Genomic DNA, 21,214 nt, shown 5'->3' with positions numbered 1-21,214 from the left:
CAATCTATTTACCATTTTTACTTTATTTTCCTTCCTTTCAGTCATTTAAAGTATCTGCAAAAACTGATGCCATATGCATAATTCTTTTGTGTGCCATTCAGCTCAAGCTTTGTTTACTGTGGTGACATTTTGATCTTTGTGTAGGAAAATTCTTCTTTTGCCCCTATCAGTACAATATGAGTCAGTGTTGGGGTAATGCATTACTGAATAACACGTTATGTAGTCATATTACTTTTTCCACTAACAACGTAATTAAACACATCACTTTTTAAGTTTTGGTAATCACATAAAAGTGAATTATTTAAAATGTTCTTACTTGTGTTAACTACTGAATTTCAGCTGATACTTTTTTCATTGACTTCTGAATATTGTTTTGATATGAATATTAAATATATGCATGCAGGCATGAAGCCTTGCCTAGCAGCAGCTGCTGTAAGCAGAGGACAGAAAAGCGCTGCAAGGACAGACGTGAGGAGAGTTTGGCCAGTGAAGTTAAGGTCTGCACAGGGTACTGTGTGACTCAAAAGTGGGGAAAACTCAATTATTGTTTTTATTTTGCTAAAAAAAAAAATGAGGCTGTTGCATCCAGGAGAGACATAAAGTATGTCCACTGATTTAAAGCTCGAGGTTTCTTTTCATTTTGTATCCAACTGTATGCTTAACATTTTGCTGCAGATGTGTACGGATTTTAGAAAGCAATTCAAGTTGTAAGTACTTAAAGTAATGAGCTAAATAATCCCATCACAATGTAGATACATTTTGACTGAAGGCCAGTCTTCTGAGTTGTATGGCCACTGCTGCGTTAACTCTCAACTTGTTCACGACACTTTCTGTGAATACGTGAAGGCGGCAGGCAGGCATCAACTGTCTGCACAGAAAGGCCAATAGATGTTTGGCATGACGACTACTTATCTCAACCGGTTCAGATCTAGTGAAGTGCCTGAAGGGTTGGCTCACTGGAGATCGCGTAAGAAATGGTAACACTTGAATCCCTCTTGAGTTTGTAGTTCTGCTAAAACCAGGGAACACATTGGGTCTTAACTTCAAAACAAAGGAATAGCTGCTTTCAGCATGTAGAGTTTCAAAGCTCTCTTGTACAACTGAAGAGTTTTTAATGTTTTGTATGCCATATTTTTTATTACTGACAAATAAAAACTGGGAAAAATCTCTGAACGTGAGACTTTTGTTACATTTCTTGCCGTCAGTGGTTTAATTACATTGTGAACAAATTTATAGACAGAACAGGAAGAACAGTACAACAAAATACTATCGTGTAAAACAAATCAGGAGTACAAGTAAATCAGGAATTATTTCTGGAGTTACAGGGTTGATGAGAGTCTGACATACTAACTGTGCCTTTGAAATGAGTTTCCTTTGAGATGAAGACACTTCATCTTCTCTTGGTCAGTTTGGTGGGGTTGTACCTAAAGACAGACAGACAGACACACAGACACACACACACACACACACACACACACACACACACACACACACACACACACACACACACACACACACACACACACACACACACACACACACACACACACACACACACACACACACACACACACAAAAGAGTGTATCTCATATGTCTGTCCATGTCAGGATGGGCTTTTAACATTCCTCATAGATCACTCATCAATGTCCTTACAGGCATTTTGAGCAAACAAAAAAATCAGCCCAAATTAAGTGCTGTAAAACACGGACAATGTTTGAACAGTTTAAAGCAAACAGGCTTCCTATAAACCACGTCTGGAAACTTTGTTTAGACCTACCGAAAAAATACCGGATTGTTGTCTTAGTAGCAGAGTCTGTTCCCTGGCTACGCATGACTGACTGAGCATGAATCAGTGATCAAACAGCTCAGCCTTGACACACACACAATATCAATCTCAGACTGTCTCTTTTTTGCTTAGTCAAAGAAAACATGCCAGCGCCAGCTTACATCACCTCTGTTACCATGGCAACCGCTGTGACGAAGGAATTACTAGGTTCTGATTGGTTAAACTGACGCTACAGTGGTCCCATATACATAATTCTTACTTAATTATGTTGTCTGCACCTGATTATAATGACTGGCTGGTCAGGCTGTACAGGCTTTGCCCTAAGAGAATCAAACCACTTTAACATGGATATGAACACAATCAACAGTTAACGGGAAAGTATTGTAGCTCTTTCCAGCCTCCGAGGAACAAATTCAGAGCAGGGGCTACTCCAAAGGAGACAAAAGAGGGGACATTTATAACTGTCAGACCAAACAGTGAAGGCAATAAAGGGGACAAATGAACATAAACTAAGTTATACTTAAGAAAAAGGATGACATTAACTGTGGATAATTTCTTCGTTACTAAACTAAGAAAACAACAATGTTTTGTTTTGCAGTAACGGTAAAAAAAAACCAACTAAATTATTTTGTTATTAAATCATAATGACTTTTTGGAATTTGATTCACAGATATTAAACTGGATACACAAGTATTATTTTCTGTCAGTCTGAGTTCTGTTTTCTGTTTTTGCTGTATCTTTCTAGTCGACTGATCTAGTTAATTTCAGGCTTATGCAGATGGAGTCTGACTGTTTTAGGAGTTGATAAGTTGATAAATTAATTAATTAATCGACTAAGTATTGCAGCTTTAGCCTTTTCTTTTCTTTTTTACATTTTTACATTACTTCAGTTCCATGAAGACTTCAACTGAAGAAGTGGGTTTGATCAAATACCCTGTTGTATATCATAAAGTCGTGTATGCAGCTCTGCCTCTTGCTGGAGGAATGACAGATCAGGACTCAGGCAACAAACAAGACAATCAGTGAAGCAGCTGGGGGATCTCATTACTGTTGATAAATAAAATCAGTCTGATAGACGAAATACTGTGCCACTGTTAAACTGTCGAGGGTTTTTTAGGAAGCTCAGAGGGGGTAACAAGTTAACTTCTCCTCGTCTTCTAAGAGAAAATAAGATCCAGTTTCTCACCTAAAGAGGTCGTCTCCTACAGTTTCGTCTCGCCTGTTCTGATGCTCCTCCTGAAACAAACAGAAGCTCAAATCACAAATCAAACACTAAGACAATTAATAAAAGAAGTAAGAGGGGCGACAGTACCTCAGCTGCATCTTTCAGCCATTCATCCAGGTCAGAATTCTTCCCCCGGTTGTGGACCAACAGATCAGATCTTTTAATGATGCCGTCTGCACCTGGAACACGGCTCTGTCAAAAACATACAAGGGAATTTATATGACAAAACAAATAAAATAAAAAGTACAGGAGCTTGTGATCTGTGTTGGCGTTGAAAGTTGATTTTGAACATGTATGTATCCCATCAGGACGTACAAGAGTATCTCCAACTACAAAAAAAGGCGTGGATATGGGTCTCCGCATGACAGAAAATTATGAAGAAAATGAATCGATTCTGATGTCCTTAGAAAAGAAAGGAAAAAATATATATCCTCATCCACAGGTATCTCGTGGCATTAAAATCAACCATGAATGGATTTAAACTTAATAGAAATTGTAATAGCTGTCAAGAAGCAGACCAAATATTTAGACCACATCTGTTGGCATAAGCACTTCAACTAAATACACCACGACAAAGATTTTTGAGACTTTTATTATTTATGCAAGGACTGTTTCTAAATTTCCAGTCTCTGCTATGTGCGCTGCATTGCAGTCTGACCTTGCGGAAACATTTGAAGTTTTTTGTGCAGCTGTTGTCCTGCATCTGTTTTGGTTTGGTTTTGGGAGGCGCTGTCATGATGAGAGATTTAAACTCCACCAGCACCATCTTCTTTGGAAGGTCTTCATCGATCTTTAACTCCTGCAAAACAGCACATGAATTACTGATTGTTTGTCAGATAACCACTCTTTCTAGCACAGATTCATTTAAAATACCACTGAAAACACAACCAGCCACTGAAGCAACAGTAACAGTGCTCAGGCTGCTGTACAGTACCTTCTGTGAACTCCGAACATTTTAAAATACTGTGAGAACATTTGGCTCACAGTAGCCCTGATCCTCCTCCACTTCAGACTGCAGCTGACTAATATTGCATTCTTGGGGACAGTATTAATATGAATATTTCAGAGTTAAAAAACCTTATAACAAATGCATAACATAAACATTTTGGTCATATTGATTGGTTTGGTAAAGAATTGTCTCATCACAAAGCACATCTTTGACATTTCTGCACTGCAAATGTCTTATATTTATATAAATGCTGATACAAAATGTCTATGATAAGAGAATATTGACTGATAATATCAGTCCAACAAATTATTGGTTTGCCTCTCAATTTTCAACACACATTAAATTGAAAAAAGTCAGATGAGCATTTCTATGGAAACCTAATATTCAGTTTAAATGATGTTTTGACTGATCATTTTGCCTGGCAGTGGGTATAAGTGTCCTGTGACTTAATTTACCTTTAAATTCCCTGTAACTACCCCCACCTTACAAAGCATACACTTTTTTTTAAAAGTCGATACAAATACAGCTCTATGTGTTAATAGGAAGGAACTTTCTGTGTTGCTTTTTCACAGGTGTTTTACCCATATGAGTCACATTGCATTGTGGGAGCAAAAGCCCCCATCAAACGTAAAAAGTGCAAAAGGCTACACAGACATCACAGTGGTGACTCAGTCAAATTCTGATTTGGGTCTCATCTTTTTACACATTGGTGATGACAATTTAAGAATTTGCAGAAGAGATTTATGCTCAGGACTTAGCAAGAAAGTAATACAATTCTCAGTGGTGAAGAAAATTGCAGCAAATGCTACTGAGGATATGCTATAATTTTACAGACATTTCAGCTTAGGGAAGGACAGAAGTGTCCGTGGATGTTACAGAAAATATACTATAAATACATCGAATTTTAACTTCTCGGATTGATTGAGACGTCCTTCAGATATTCTGTAAAATCTAAAATAAAAAAAAAATCTGTTTTCGGACTGATGTTAGTGTCTATGAATGGTACAGACACAGACATTTTATACTGAAAATGTAAATCACAAAAAAATTGAAACAACTTACTCTGGCAATTTCTGTATGTAAACCTTGAAAATACAGCACATAGATACAGCTAGAAAATGGAGCTCATTTAAAGGGATGAGGAAAGACTCAAATAGTAAGAGCTTTTTCGCAGGACTTACTTGGACCTCCTGCTTGATCACAACAGGTTTCTGAGGGGTTTTAGTCTCTTCTTTAGGCTGGCAAATATCCATGCTGAGCAGTTCTATATCCTACAGGGAGAGAAAAGGTAAAAACAGAAAAAGTAAAACATAGTTGCCTGTAAAACTGTTAACTGACGTCATCATGTGTGCAGAGGGCAGTTTTAAGTTTTAATTTTCCGGATGAACTAAAGATTTATAAATTACTGTGGGTAAAACTTCTGTCTTCACCTCGATGAATGATGCATTGTCCTCTTCAAAAGGCGTTATGGTTTTACTTGTGCTGGCAAATGATACTTCTGGAGGTTTGCTGGACTCATGATTAGTTGGCATGTACTGTGTTGGATGGACCTGCTCTGTCTTAATAGAGACAACAGGCAGCTCAGATTGTTGGCTCTGGTTCTTATGGGAACTTGGTTCTTCCTTCAGGCCCAGCTGTGGCCTCTGTTTGGTTACTCCATTTCCTGCTCGCTGCCTCTTGCTTGAAGACGAAGTCTCCTCAGCATCGAAATCTTGTTTCTGTTTGGCTGAACTGTGCACTTTTGACTGGGCTTGATGGCCTCGGTCACTGGAGAGTTGCTCGTCAAAGCAGTCCATATCCTCAGACATAATTGACTCCAGTTCCTCTACCTGTATCTCTTCTTCCATCGCCTTCCTTTTTCTACTGCGCTGTTCCTCTGAGATAGCCTCTGATCGTCCCATGAACAAATCAGCTGCCGACCCAAGCGCAGTCTGGGACACAGCTGCAGGGCCTCTGAGTGAAAGTGAGGAGATTTCTTTAGACGTGGCCGGGATGTTTGGTGCCTGTTTGGTGACGGAGGCCTCTCGTACTGGCCGCTTCGGTTCTGACATGACAGCAGAGAGCTCATCCTCCAAAGGCCTTGATGACAGGATGAAACACAGATAGATGGGTGAGTAGAGACTCTCCAAAAATATGTTGTTGATGAAATAATTCAGTGTTTAAAGTATGATAGTACCATATTAAGATCTTCATTTTATTCAGTAAATATCAAAATAACATTGTACAACAAAACAATTTGAACAATGATCTAATCACATCCCTGCAGCCAATATGTATGTGTAATAGCATTACTTCTTTCATTTTAATTTGATTCAAGAACCTTTTTTCAGAGACTCAAAGCTTGAACATTAGATGACCAATGAGAGTAAACATCCACACATTTATTTTCTAAACTTCTGATCCTGTTTAGGGTGGCGGTGAGGAGTATATGTCATGATTTCTTTTTTTTGTTGCCAATCAAAGGTATGTTTGTTGTAATTTGCTAAAGCAGCAGTACAATTAGTATCAATGTGTAATAACACTGGTCCTTTAAAAGCTGAAGGAACACGTTTACCTTTTCTTGGTGACTGGCTGAAAGAAGTTGATCAGAGTGGACTGTTTCTGTGGAGAAGTCTGTGGAGAGATTTTTGGTTTCTGAGGAGACGACTTGTAAAATGATGTCTTCGTGCCACCATTGGTCTTAGGAGCAGCTAGCTGGGGTCTGACGTTAGTACTGCTTCCACATGAAACTGCAAAAATATATGATTTTAAAGAATGTTTATTACAGTATTGCAGGACTGCTCTCATGAAGAGTGAATTCAAAGAAGAGTGATATTTTGGAAATTAGGGGTTAGCGAACAATGTTAGCTGAGCACATTTTATGGAAGCTCTGTAGCCATTGATGTGAGTGTTTGTGTAAATGGGTGAAAGAAAAATTGTAAAGTGCTCTGTAAACCACTGAGGTAAAGTGATGTAAGTGCAGTCCATTTACCATTTAGGCTTACTTGCTGATAGGAAGATGAGAGGATTAATAACTCTCAAACCTGTCCACCTGCTTCTGTTTAACACATCTTAAAATAAAGACTGAAGAGGGGGGAAAACAGCTGGCCTGACTTTGTCTAAAGGTAAAAAAAAACAAATCAACCTTGCAGCCCCTCTAAAACTTATTATCACATTATATTTCAGAAATGACTGAATAAGGATATTTCACACAATGTGAAACTATTCATTTGATGTGTGTGTGTCTTGCTGCAGTACCAACAAGACCACTTCAAAATGTTTAAAACACATTTAAACGTGAAAAATTGAGACAGATACACCGTAGAGATGTCCCAAACTTAGACAGTGGAACAGTATCGGCACAGATTCTTACTTGATTTAAAGGATCAGGTACATACTCAGTAAAATCCATCAGGAATAAATACTATTTTATCATCAGTGTTGTTATAAAGGGCTGGCAGCATAACCTTATAAACCCATTAAAATATACAGTATTTAATGAAGTTTACCACATTAAAGATGCCATAAAATAACTCTCAAGGAGCACTACATGTGTTTTTCATCATAAATTGTCCTATTTATGAACCATTACAGTTAAAAAATGATTTGTAGTCACAGTAAAGTTTCATGTTATCTCTCAGAATAATCCCATCAGATCCACACAGATTTTAAACTGGAAAAGAAAACAGAGCCCTGGAACTGGATTGGTACTATAAATGATGTGTATTTCTGGTTCATTCATTCAGCTACCTGTTACTTTGGAGTCGGGTTTCTTCCTCTGTGGGTCTCTTATCTCTATCGTGTCTGGTGATAAGCTCATTGTTTCAGCCACAATGCAGTGATTGGTTGTTTTATGAGCTGTGAGTTTGGATCCAGGCAGCTGACTGGTGTTCTGTTTTTGCTTCTTCTCAGGAATTTCCCCAACCGCTGCCACCCCGGTCGCCTCACACATCTCCACCCTGACAACAGAGAAATCGAAAGTTTGGATAACTTTACCAGATGATGGGAGTGTGTGTCTGTGAGTGTTGGTCCGTACCCTTGTGTTGACTCTGTGTTAACTGCATAAGCTGTCATGTTCTGAGATGCTGCAGGTAACACAGTCTCATTCACAGCCATGTTCTGTGACAGAGATGCACTCGGGATTCTGGTTTTCACTTTTGGTGCAGACTCTAAAACACAAAGATACAAACAAATCAAAGAAAAGAGCAGAGGGATAAAAAAAAAAAAAAAAAAAACTGAAAAATAAAGAAACCCTTTAATTCCTCTCTGTCAGGTCACCCACCTGAGTCTGGTGTTACACTGGAGGGATTGCAGTACTTGTCACAGGAAGCATAGATGGCAGCCAAACCAATTTCAGACTCTGTGACGACTCGTAGGCCTTTTCTGTGTCAGGGAACAAAGGAGAAATGCCAGAGAGAAAGATTTTAAGTGTTTACAAATCACTTAGTCACCTCGACAAGTAAATGGCCACTCCTAAGTGCTTTTCTGCATTTGAACCTTTGAACGATGCTCTTCACAGAGTTTTCCCACTCTGTGGTGGAGCCAGGGAGGAGAGTTTGGGAGGCGCCTGCCGTAGCATCGACCACACAGCTAAGTTGAGACTCCAGCAGGTCCCGGGGCAGCGAGCCCTCCTCCAGCAGCTGGCTGCTGCCACCCCCAAAACTCACTGCTGCACTCAGGCGCTTCAGCTGCAAACAACACGGAAGAAAAGTGAGTTCACCTGCATGTAACATTAGAGACAAAGATCAACTGGAAGTTAAACCGAAGGCCTTTGATTGATCCATAAATATTTTTACCACTACGTATACAGTATGTGGGGACTATTCTATAACGGTCCCGAACCTTAAAACTTGGAAAAAGTAGAAACATGCAAAAAATTTGATAATAGTTAACTCCAATTATTTACATCTCAGCTGGCTTCTTAAAGCAGGAATGTAAACTCATCACAGGTCTTTGCATCCACTCTCTCTTTCACTCTCCCCACTGCATGTCATTATCTTTGTATCATCTCTCTCCTGTAGTTTGTGTTTTTTCTGCAGGTATCTCTGGCTTCGGAGCTGCACGTTTATGATATGTGGTTACTAGTCCCACCCACCTGCCCAGTGTTTACTGTTTATTGTCTCTATAGGATATTCTTTTCTCTCTACTCTCTCCTCTCACTCCAATCAGTCGGAGCAGACAGCTGTCCACCTCTGAGTCTTGGTCTGTCTGAGGTTTCTTCCTGTTAAAAAGGAGTTTTTACTTCCAACTGTCACTTGTGTAAAGTATTGAATTGTTGGGTCTATATCATAAGGTCTCACCTTTACTACAAAAAGTGCCCTGGGATGACTTATCTTGCCGCTGTATATATAAAACTGAATTAAATTGCTGTTATAAAGGTGACAAAAACACATTACAGCTGGCAGGGTTTGTTCTCCAAAAGATAAACGTAAATGTTAAGGGCTCTGTTCCTGCATTAAAAATGACCTATATAGTGTCTTCAGTAACTTCAACTATCTAAATAGATTTTTTTAAATGTCAATAAGTCAACCAACTTCACTTTATTCTGTTGTGTCAGTGAGGCCAAACAAGGCGGCAGAGTTAAAGTTTGTGTCTCTGATGTGGTTTCATAATGTGAACATGTCCTTTGGTTCACCTGAATTTATCTGCAGGTTCAATATTTTGATCCATGTCTTATTCATATCTGTGGGATTTATCCATGAAGTAAAGGCACACAAGTGCAAAGCTGAAATGATGTGTTAATTCATCAATTAATTAGTAAACTGCAAACATTCTTGATTATGAGCTAATATTTTAGCAAAAACAATTAAAATACTGTAAATTTATTACAGATTAAAAAGGACAAAGGTTTGGTTTCATCTCCTTTCCTCCACATTGTTACTAAATCAAAATTCCCTATTTATGTTTCATGTTGTTTTTTGCTTGGTTACGAGTCTGTAAATAAATGTTTTAAATCACAACCTTATCTAGATGTTATCCAGAAAAAGGTAACAGATCCTATAAAAGTGAAACATATCAGTAGTTGCAGCTCTTGTGAAAACAAGGCTCTAAACTGGAGCAGTGACTCTCAGAGGATCGCAGGCTACTGACTGCCTGGCAACTGATATATAAATGTGAAGCTTACAAGATCATGTGGCTTATACCCCACCCTTTTTTTTAGTTATTGCCTCAAACAAGTACTCAGCTCTGCCCCTCTTAGGACTTGTTATCCTTGATCGAGGATAAACAAGCATTCATCACCTGCAAACTTGCTATTCTCTGACTGCAGTAGTTATGTCGTGGTTTTTATGCTATATAAACAATAATCAGAGGAAACAAACCTGTTTGGCACTGAGGAAGATGAAAGTCTTTCCAGTAAAAAGCTGTTTGCGTCCTGGAATTGTTCCAATCTTGACATCCTCTTTACTCAAGCTGGGCTCATCGATCTCAGGGATGAAACTTAAAAAACGATGTAGAGAGGAGATCATGTTCAGCTCTGTGCAGCATCAGTGTGAACATGAATGTGGGGATGGATTGTTTTGTACCTCTCAGCTTTGGGAAGTGGTGTTTTTTGCTGAACGGCTGCGTTGAGCTCTGAGAAGAACTCTGGCTTCACGATGGGGCGACAGCACAGCAGAGCAGAAATTGTCTGATTAAAAAAACAAAAAAACAGGAAGCACATCAACACATGGTCGGGACAAACACATCACATGCACTAATAAAGATATGAAGTCTGGTCCTGACCTTGATGGTGACTTTGACAGAAGGCATGGCCAGGTGGGTGCAGTCCTGAGTCCAGGTGTTGACCAGCTTTCCTCCCAAAGCTAACAGGGCCTGAGAGAGTGATACCTTCCCATTGCTGTCCAGACATGATGAGCAGACCACAGGCTTCTGATGACACACACTGAGGCAAAGAAGACACAATGAGAGAGATATGCAACACGATCCTTTTAACCTGCCATTTGTGACCATTTTGAAGAAAGAACAATTTAGTTCAGTGTATCCAATAGTAAAATCATGTTTCTGTGACGTAAACATCACTAACCAGGTCTTGTTTTCTGTTACACACCTGAATTTGCTTTGAAAAACCCCAAACGTAATGTCGTCCTCTGACTTTAGGTTCACCGGAGTTGTTAGACGCTGGTTGTTGACAAATGTGCCGTACTTGGAGGTGTCTTTTAGAGTCAGGGCCTCAAAGCAAAATACATGAGAGCAAACCATTAAATGCATTAAACAAACTATCCAACATCTTTCTCTTAAATTATTAATGTTTCTACGAGAAACCCATCCGTTAAAATAAAGCCAAAGATGGAAATGTATCCCACGCTAAAAAAAAAATCAATTAAACATCAGGGTAGGAACAAATGTAAAGGACAGGTTTATCTTCACGATAAACAGGTCACATCCAACAAAAAGTGGCACAGTGGTGAAAGAAAAGAGACAAGTTTAATTCAGTATGAGCCAATATATTGGCCAATATATTGAATACCTTCCCCATGCCCTTTTTGTACAGACGTTTTAGGAATTTATTAGTTAAAATGGCCAAAGTAACCATAAAAAGAAGAGGATTGTGACAACCCAGAATTTTTTTTATTTATGTTTAGCAGTTGATGACGATTGTTGTTTACAGAGATTAGAGAAAAAAAGTTAGCCAGTAACACTGATTGTAAATCCCTGCAATGCAGCAAAGTATCAGCAGCATTTCTCTTTTTTTGTTTGTATTAAACTAAAATTATTGTTGAAAAAACACTTGTATATGTTGTATTTTGCATGTGTATTACACAGCAATCGCTGCATGGTTTAAAAAAAAAAAAAAAAACATAGTAAGAGTTTTACTTTAGTATTGGAAATTACTAGTCTTTGAGCAGTCCTTATAAATATAGCTGAGTGGTGTGCACCTGAAAGTGGCCACTATTTAGTAGTATTGGATTCACGTGTGCAGGGCTTGTGCAATAGCGCCGCCTTCTGTGTAAAAGTGTCATCACACAGGCAGATCTTTTCCAAATAAAATTGTATCATTCATTTACTGTGTATTATTACTTGTATATTATTAGGTGATATGGAAAAAATAAACGTACTATTGCTAAAAATGTTAAGTCCCTTTGTGACGGTATTTAATATTGTAAGCAAAACATTTAAATCATGCACTGACCTTTTGTACATTGATTTTAGTCGCCATTTTCTTTTACACAGCAGAAATGTATCAAATCTTTATTCCTCATGAGATTCAGGATGATATTACACTGAAAATTAACAGAGTGATAATAAGCTCATGGTGAGTTAATGTGTTCAGATGGTTGCTGAGTATTTCACCAGAAAACAAGTAGCGCTTGGAACGAATTGTGCATTTGATTCAACAATGGAGAAGTGAATTATGCTGCTGCATTGTCAACGGATATTTTCATTTTGTTTGTTGGCCGTTTATTTATTTATTTTTTTTTTCTTTTAGAAAAGTTGTCTCCATTGGAATATATATATATATATATATTTTTTTAAAGTTTTCTCCACTGGAATCAATTGTAACCAAACTGACTGTATCCTCTGTTCTGTGAATGACTGTGACATTATAAAATGTACGTGTTAAGCCTAAAGATGGCGAATGTTTAATACTTAAAGATTGAGTAACATTTTACCATACTTGTTAAGAGTCTCTGGACAAACTGTAAATAAGCTCGTCCAGAGATGAGTACAGTACAAATTAAAGACATGAACAGATCAATCAAACTCGGCAGCAGTTCCACATAAGAAATCACTTTAGGTGCATAACTTAGTGAATATGATTTTCTCTTCAGGGTCTTCATACGAGGATCAATACCAGCAAGAGAGACATGTAGTCTTCTATATATTCTGAGTTATTGATTTAACCATCTAATATTATTAGAAAAGCATATACACATATATATTTGACAATTCTCTGTTTGTATGATCTTCTCATCTCCCTCTGTTTCTCTCACTTGGTCAGTAGCAGTGAGGTGAGCGTGAACCCGGCTGATCGACTGATCACTGGGGAGAAGGATTTCACAGTTCTTGCGTCCCACCACGTACTCATTACCGGGGACGAGATAGTGGGTCTCACCTGTGAGATACAAATAGCATGTTATTGACTTTTTATTGTAAAATCACAGATGGACAAGCAAACTCTAGTTTCACAAACTCATCAGTAAGACATTTAATGGTTTCACCCAAACATTTAAACTAAATTAGGGTTAGGGAGACTATGGAGCCATAGGAACAATGATCCTTGAGGAAAAAAATTTAAAAACTGAAACAACCCTGTTTTTTCACAGCTGAGGTTGAAGTGGCAGAGCAGAAGTTTTGCTCAGCATGGCAACTATGTGGGTCTGTGTGTGTGTGTGTGTGTGTGTGTGTGTGTGTGTGTGTGTGTGTGTGTGTGTGTGTGTGTGTGTGTGTGTGTGAATGAATGGTGAAGTACACAGTCAAGCTTGAGGGCAGTCTCTACTGTATTGTTGTTGAGTGATGTGTCCACGGGAAAGATCTGTTTCCTCCTTGATAAGCAAATTAGCTCTTTAAATAGGAAACATTTGTTTGTCTTCTCTACATACCTGCAGGTATCAGTTTGTTGGCTCAAAATGTGAAGCAGCTGTTTCTCAGAAATCAGTGCTCCCTCTTTGATAGGTAAAATTTATTCAGAAAGGTTTCTGCTCGTTCTTGAGTTATCTGATCTCAGAAATGCCTGTCTGGATACTTTTTTCACTGTTTTCACCTTTAACAGATATGGATATGGACCTGCTAAAAGTGCCCTTAGGTCTGCTTGGAGTTGTTTTAATTGGATCATAAACAGGCCCCTACTGTTTTAGTATGTTTATCTTGTATTTTGCAGTCTGAAATTGATACCATAAAAAGAACGTGTGTGGCAATATACCCGTTAACATAAAGAGTCATTTGTAGCCATTAATTGACTAAATATTTGTTGTCTAGTCCTCAGTGCTCTTTCTATCTACCCTGATGTACATGATGGTGGTGGGACACATTGGATACAATACTTGTGAAAGTAACAAGTTAGCAGGGATTTAAACTTGCTCTCAGCCTTATTTTGAAATTTCAAAACCCAAAGGCATGTTTAGTCAACATGAAACTGTACAGATATATTTACAATAAAACAAAAACATGTATATCTCTCCACAACTTGCAGTTAGCTGCAATAAACAATATCTATGCATCACAATCACATCACACCCACACAGCCTCTCTTCTCACAAACATCGCCTTTTAACCGTCACTTCGGCCACCAGACTTGAACTGTCATTATAAATATATGATAAAAGCTTGCAGAGTTTCGTTTCCACCTCGTGTTAGTTGTTTTCAGCAGACCTTATCACGGTGATTACTTGAACCTGCCAGCAGAGTGATGATAAATTAGCTTTAAAACGTCAGCCGTGATAGAAAAAAAAGATTACCTCCAGGCTGCAGGGCTGTCAGGATCCACATTTTACTGCTTTTTCTTGCTTTCTTATATGCTGGTCAGAAACAAGGAACCATTTTAGTCCAAACAGACCAGCCCCAACATGTCAACACGGTGGACACAGCGCGCCACCGCACGACGTCATAACATTGCGTCGCTCTTTTCAAAATAAAACTCGCCCTGCTGCGTTCCAATATCCACACTACCATACTATTTAGTATGCCAAAAAAAAAAGATTGAGTATGTCCCAATACTTAGTACGTTAAACGTAGGATGCCAAAAGTACCAGGTTGTCCTACTACATCCGGTCGTATTTTGCAGTATGCAGGCCAGCATGCTACTCGAGCTGTTCTGACCCACAATCCTGCATAAAAAGGAAAGCTACTTGTTCCAAATCGCATGCTTTTTCTTTTTACTATAATCTTAACATTACGGAAATTCTGTTTGTCACACGATGGCATCCCCTGTTTAGGTGTAATGCTCTGAATCCCTGGTTATTTTTTTTTTATTTTTTTATAATTCAACAGAAAAAGTTTTGACATTACTCAGTCTATACACAGCAAACAAACAACTGGTCACAACAGTAACACATAAATACAGTGTTAAATATTTATTCAGCATAATAACAAGCAATGCATTTGACATTTAATTCAAAAATTAGACATATTGTTTTTTTATTTGATTCTAAAACATGAATTAAAATCATATCAGACATTTGATTAACAACAAACATCAACACCAAAATGTTAAAATGTAAAATTATAAATGTAAACGTAGAGCGAACAGATATGTGGTATTTGATGATGTTGTTGTAAAATTTAGCAAGCTTACCCTCTCACAAACTTAATGATGCAATAAAATCTCTGACTTTTATTTATTAAATCCCCCCCGAAAAAACAAATTTGATCTATTGCTATCTTTTGCATGAATGTTTGAACTCAAAACAAAGGATCATTGCCAGATTTCCATGACTGGCCTGTTTTGAGACGGCCCTGTCCCCAGAGGCAAGGCAGATTATGATTGACTCTCATCACTACAACGCTGGTACAGGAGTCGGGTTTACGGATGACCTCGCACCAGCCTGGATAGTCCACAGGCCTGGATCTCCTGCAGGGAAGATTAGAGTAAGAGTGTTATCACTATTACCAAATATACTGAATTCTGTTTGGAGTTATTTGGAAAACATACTCACTGGTCACAGCATCCAACTCCAAAAGGCTCCATGCAGACACACTGGTAACAGTCACTGGTGAGCCAGCTCTCTCCGATCCCGTATACCTGTCCCATGTGTTCACATCTACCTGAAAATTACTAATATCAGTCACTTTGAAGAAGGACAAATTCCTCATTATGCTCCCCTTCACTTTGAGATATATTAATAATTACTTTTGTTTAATGGATACAGTGATTCAAATTTTGCAGAAGGTTTGTGTAGGGAAAAATGTAACCATTTAATATTTGATAGCTTATTTCATTGGCATCCATCTAAATATATATATATATAGAAAGATTATAGGAAACATTATGTTCTATAATGAACATACACACATGTTTCCACACACATACTGCACCTTTAGTATTGAAGAAGCATTCACCACTGTTGTACACAGAAAAGCATGGCACACTGGCACTCAGGAATAAGAGTAAAGCCAAGAGTAGTCCTGCTGTGGTTGCCATTTCTGAAAAAAAAGTGCAAAAGTTGAAAAATGCCAACAACATAATTATCAGGTTACAGGATTTGGGTTGCAATAATCTTACCTGTTTTCATTACAACGTATAAAAACTGTGGTCTTTCAGGTCTTCTCTTTTTGCTCCTGTTTCTTTCATTCACTATTTTGGCATTTTAATATTCCCTCTTTTTCTTGTTTGTCTCTCCGAGTCTCCTCCTCAGTAACACTCTTTATCTGATGCACTCTCTCCCAGTGGTCTCAGACATTTATACTGCACCAGCACACTTTTTTTTTTTTTTTTTTAATCTCTGCACCCATTCCCGCTCTCCTTGTTGTCATTTGGGCACCCCCACCCACAGATTTATTACCATTGTATATCTGCACACACACAAACAGTAAGCAGACACACAAATACACACTTACAAGCATCATTATTACAATGTTCGTCATTCCCCGTTGTACTGCCTCAAAGTCAGTGCCCCAGAGTATACAGTGTGCACTCTTTCAGATAACATTTGTCTCAGTGGGTGCCATTTGACCTTATCAGTAGATCAGGCTGGTGACACCATCTATAGGACAACCAAGCTGTGGCCTATTGTCCAGTGGATGGAGCATGGAGCTGCATGTATGTGTATGTGCATAAACATGAACCTTTGACTCTTTGCTCAAAAAAAAAAAAAAAAAAAAAATTTAAAAAAAGGTTTGTGTTTTTATTGTAAATATTTGATATTATTTAATATTTTTCAAAAAGACATCCTAAAGATGTTTTTGATAATTGTCTTACAAAGGAATGACTTTAAAATTCACTGATGCATATCAGATGCTTAATTCAATTTCATGTAACATCCTTAATGAATCATCATGCAAGGTCTCTGACTATGGTTTTAAATGATTCAATGAACTTTAGTTTTAATTTTCCTATTACAAATCTCTTGCTAATGTGGGGAGGAGGAGGGCGAGGCATCGTGTCTGAGGCTTAAATTCAGTGTTTTTCTTGTGTGCTGGGATTTGTTTGAACAAACCACCTTGAGGACTCTGATAACGTTCACTCATGTGCACATGCACATGCACGTGCACGCGCACACGCACACGCACGCACGCACACACACACACACACACACACACACACACACACACACACACACACACACACACAGAGATTTGTATGAGGCTTACTCAAACCTTAACCTGCCTTTGGGGAACACAGTTAGTCTCAGCTCACACCTGATGTATTTGCAGTGGCAACAAGCATGAGGATATGACTTTTGTCTGAAATTACACAACTATCCCTGTTCATCAGGTTTCATATCAAACCAGAAATTTGCCCTTAAATGTGACCACAGATCAAATAAGTTACACTGGCTCATAAAAGCGGGATGCCCTCTAGTGCTGCACCACCCTCACTGTTTTCTGCTCTCCAAATGCATTCCCATTTTCAAAAGACATGGTTCAGATGGCTTCTGTGCACCCTGACATGTCTATAAAGTTTTGTAATTGTTGTCACAACAGTTTTGGTTTAAAAAAAAAAAAAAAATTATGTGGGGCCTGAGGCAGTGCTTTATTGTCCTTAAATCTTCAATACAACATAGTTCTTATAAGTAAAAGTCATAAGATGCCATTTTTTGACACTGATTTTATACAGCAATCATTTGATTAAGGGGCATATTATTCTTCACATCAGTGCCACTGGGTTTCCAGCCAGTGCTTCCAGAGGCTTGTGCTCATTATGATGTCACTCATTGTGCTTCCCTTGAAATTAGACTATTACATAATAAAATGCCCTTTGAAGAAATCATCATCTGGCAGGGAGGAAGTTTCATTCGCTAAAAGTTCCAACGCACATCATTGCAATGAAAAATCTATTCAATTAAGCATAAAAAGAGTAACTGAAGCATTTAGCTCACTGTATTAGATGCAATTGTAAATCAGGAACGAGGAGACAGTAATGAATCATCATAGATAATGTTAACAAGCAATCAGACTTTATTTTAATCCTGCATGGAAAGTCACAAAAAGTCATTGTTTGGACATCACTACTGAAAAACATGCAAAAGAAAAAGGATCCTTAAGAGCAGCTAATAAACATAGCAGAACTGGTACTGCAACTTTAGACTGTGGAGACTATAAACCAGGTTTCCCTTTTTTATGATTCCTGATGTCGCGAACATGGTTTCAGGCAGAAATACCTGTTTGCTAATGGAGTAGGATGTTTAAATGTCAGTTGTTGTTAAAGGACTGTATGCAGGTGTCTGTGTGTTTAAGACAGAGAATGAAAGAGCAGGTAAACAGGAAAACTTGATATTCTAAGGTTACTTTTGTTTTTGTTTAATTCACAGCATATAAAGAGAGTTTTAATAACTAACATGTGACTTTGTTGTGTGCTTTCTGTACAATAAAACATTAATATACTAAGAATGTTTGTCCATGAATGTCTTTTAAAGAAACTGCACTTATACCAAATGAATTACAATGAACGCTACAATGACATGACTTTAAAGTTTGACATCCAAAACCATTTACCTGAAGATATGACCTCACAGGCCTTTTTTTCAGAGGTGGAACCAAGTTCAGACGTCAGTGCCAGACTCTATAGGAATATGTCTGATATTTAGTTGACATGATTAAGCACAAGAACAACCGAATATCAAACATATCACACAGCCTCTAGCAAATCAGAAAGAGTCCAGCAGAGTGGAAAAAGCCTGTCATGAATGAAAGACACAATGCAGTGAGAGAAAATCAGGTGGTGACCAAGATAACATCACACAGTCAGTCAGAATTAATGTAACAAGGGTGGACTTGAACAACCTGTTCAGCACAACAGGGAAATGACATGGGAACAGTGTCAGGGGCAAGGAATCACACAAATACAGCGAATCAGAGATCCTGCTGACATTTGAGATCAGTGTCTCTATTTGCTTCAGGAAATGCAAAGATGATGGGAAACATGGGAAAAGCAAGAGAAGACGAAGAACACTCAACAATGAAACTACTCTCTAACATCACATACAAAAACACAAAAATAAAAATACTTACTTATTCCCTTAATCCATATTCAACGTCCTGCATGTTCTGTCAGTTTATTTTGAGGCAGTTTAAAAAGTAAAAGAGTGACTCTGGACTAACTGTTGAATGTGTGTGAGCCTGTGAGCTTTCCCAGAGTGGGACAGCATTTATATATACATCCCTGTGAGTTTCGGGGGGGACCACCTACATTCACTCTTTCAATAACATACTCTCAGTGACCCATGTAATTAGAGGTGTATTGATCAGCTGCTGTGGCCTGCAGCCTTTCCTCCCCACATTAGCCTGATCAATAGATGTGATGTTCATCCTACTGTGAGCCATCTCACACACACATGTACACACAGACGTGACCACAGATGCAGAGTCAAATTCTTTTCAGTTATTGCATGTAGGAAGGACAAACATGACACATGACGGTCACTTTACTCAGTCACTTGTTGTATCATGTCACTAATATCTACTCAAAAAATTTACATATATTAAAAGATTAATATTTCAAATTATTGCCTCTTCTAAGTGATGAATATTTGTATTAAACATGCAGTTGTATTGAGTGTATGATGATGCTCTTTCAGTTTTTAAGAAGAAAGAATTGTGGATGTGGATAATAACAAAACCATGTACATAAAAAGCATAACAATGCTTACATACTACATAATTATAAAATGTATCTTCCTTCACAGTACGCAACAACTAAAAATCTTCTACATGTGTGAGTAGTACAACTGCATTCTTCATATGCATGCATTTATATATGTGTCTGAATTTTGTATCCCAATGAGCAGAAAGTTTATTTAAGTATTATAAAATATGGCAATAAAGAGTGTCCTTAAATCCAGAATTTTCAAATTGGAGGTTTGGTATGAGGAGGAAATAAGTGGAGGTGAATTTTGAGGTTCTTTTACTGCACTTCACACTTCACCTCTGCCAAATTTCAAAGGCAAATATTATACTTTTTTCCCACTCGGTTACCAGTTCTGAAGATTTGGCGGGTATATTGTGTTGCTAAGACTTCTGCCCTCTCTATGTAAATAAATGTTTGAAATGAGAGATTTTAACTTGCAGCGCAGTATTTTTTACCCTGAATCATAGATACTTCTTTGCTCGTTTATTTGTTTTTGATTTGCAATTATGTAGACTTTAAAAATGTTGTACTGAAGAAAGAATCTCCTAAAATGAAGGACATAATTTTCTTATTGGCTGTAGAACCATAGCAAAAAAATGGACAGAGTTTAGGTAGATCAGTGTTTTGACCCGAAACATAAAATAATGTGTTGTTTTGACTTGCCAATCTTAAGAATAATCCCCAGTTATATGTTCATATTTTATTTACATTTTTAACTATCTAATACTTGTAGTATGAGCGTGTCATTTAACCTCTGTAGGATTTAACTGCTCATGTTAAAGCTGTAACATCAGAATAAATATAAATTGTAAAGTGACTGTGACCCCTGGCTGTCAGTTTGACCTCTGGATGTGAGGAATTAATAGTGATAGTATTATTGCTTTCTCTCTGTGTTTAGGGGTGGTGTGGGACTCTAACATGTGTTGAATTCACATAATCTGTCAGATAAAATGGTTAATTGAGAAAACTTTCACCAGTGGGGGAGTAATTTTGTTTTTAATTAGGTGTAGAACAGGTGTAGATTAAAGATGTATCCAAAACACAGTTTTTGATTCAGAGTGACATCCAGTTCTTTTATTGTGTAAGTATTTCAATTTACAAACATAAAATAATGTCATCAGTGACAAAAATATGCAATTTGTTTTAAACGCACGAACATGGTATATTTTACATTTCTGTAAATATAAAGTTACATTTCGTAAGCAGGAGTCCTTGTTTATGACATCAGTCGACTGACTGTCCCTCTGTGCTGCCTCTGTATCCTCTCCTAGTATGGCGCTGACCTTGTGAGCCTATTGGGGCAGAATGATAGCCCTCTGATTGCCTAATTGTGAGCCTCGGGGGAGTTTTTTAATCTGCAACAGATGGAGAGCAGTGTGACGCAAAATTATTAAAAAACAAAACAAAACAACAACACCATAGGGATTACAAAATAACTCAAATCCTTTTAATGACAAAATATAATTTATATTTAGCCAAATAATTCATTCGTAAGTCTTTTTATAGACACCTTGTCTGATTGACCTCAGAGGAAAATAATTTCCTTTAAT

The 21,214-nt window shown here is 37.9% G+C and overlaps 1 protein-coding gene across 2 annotated transcripts; it reads right to left on the bottom strand.

Moving 5' to 3' along the window:
* Positions 1-1,108: 1,108 nt before the first annotated feature.
* nbn (nibrin) lies at positions 1,109-14,382 on the bottom strand. Of its 2 annotated transcripts, none has more exons than XM_069695982.1 (17): positions 14,338-14,382; positions 12,874-12,995; positions 10,989-11,110; positions 10,664-10,823; positions 10,465-10,568; positions 10,261-10,378; positions 8,438-8,628; positions 8,223-8,323; positions 7,977-8,109; positions 7,691-7,899; positions 6,516-6,690; positions 5,368-6,040; positions 5,143-5,232; positions 3,671-3,811; positions 3,100-3,204; positions 2,974-3,023; positions 1,109-1,424 (listed from the first exon to the last, which is right to left on the bottom strand). In XM_069695982.1, the coding sequence occupies exons 1-17, from the start codon at positions 14,366-14,368 to the stop codon at positions 1,391-1,393; spliced, it is 2,559 nt and encodes an 852-aa protein (XP_069552083.1). In that variant the 5' UTR covers positions 14,369-14,382; the 3' UTR covers positions 1,109-1,390. The 2 variants fall into 2 exon arrangements, with proteins under 2 accessions (XP_069552083.1, XP_069552085.1); XM_069695984.1 differs by having other exon boundaries at positions 5,392-6,040.
* Positions 14,383-21,214: the final 6,832 nt, after the last annotated feature.

The sequence above is a fragment of the Brachyistius frenatus genome, unplaced genomic scaffold (assembly GCF_029030835.1).
Source record: "Brachyistius frenatus isolate BFR_SWC_R1_liver_20210118 unplaced genomic scaffold, ASM2903083v1 Contig_20, whole genome shotgun sequence".
NCBI classification, from domain to species: Eukaryota; Metazoa; Chordata; class Actinopteri; family Embiotocidae; genus Brachyistius; species Brachyistius frenatus.
This window is presented reverse-complemented; position numbering and strand designations above follow the sequence as displayed.

Coding starts and splice junctions, on each gene's coding strand:
- nbn (XM_069695982.1), bottom strand. CDS start 14,368: ATGTGGATCCTGACAGCCCTGCAGCCTGGAG. Junction 8,324..8,437: donor GTGAAGAGCATCGTTCAAAG/GTTCAAATGCAG, acceptor TCCCTGACACAG/AAAAGGCCTACGAGTCGTCA. Junction 1,425..2,973: donor GTAGGAGACGACCTCTTTAG/GTGAGAAACTGG, acceptor GTCTGTCTTTAG/GTACAACCCCACCAAACTGA.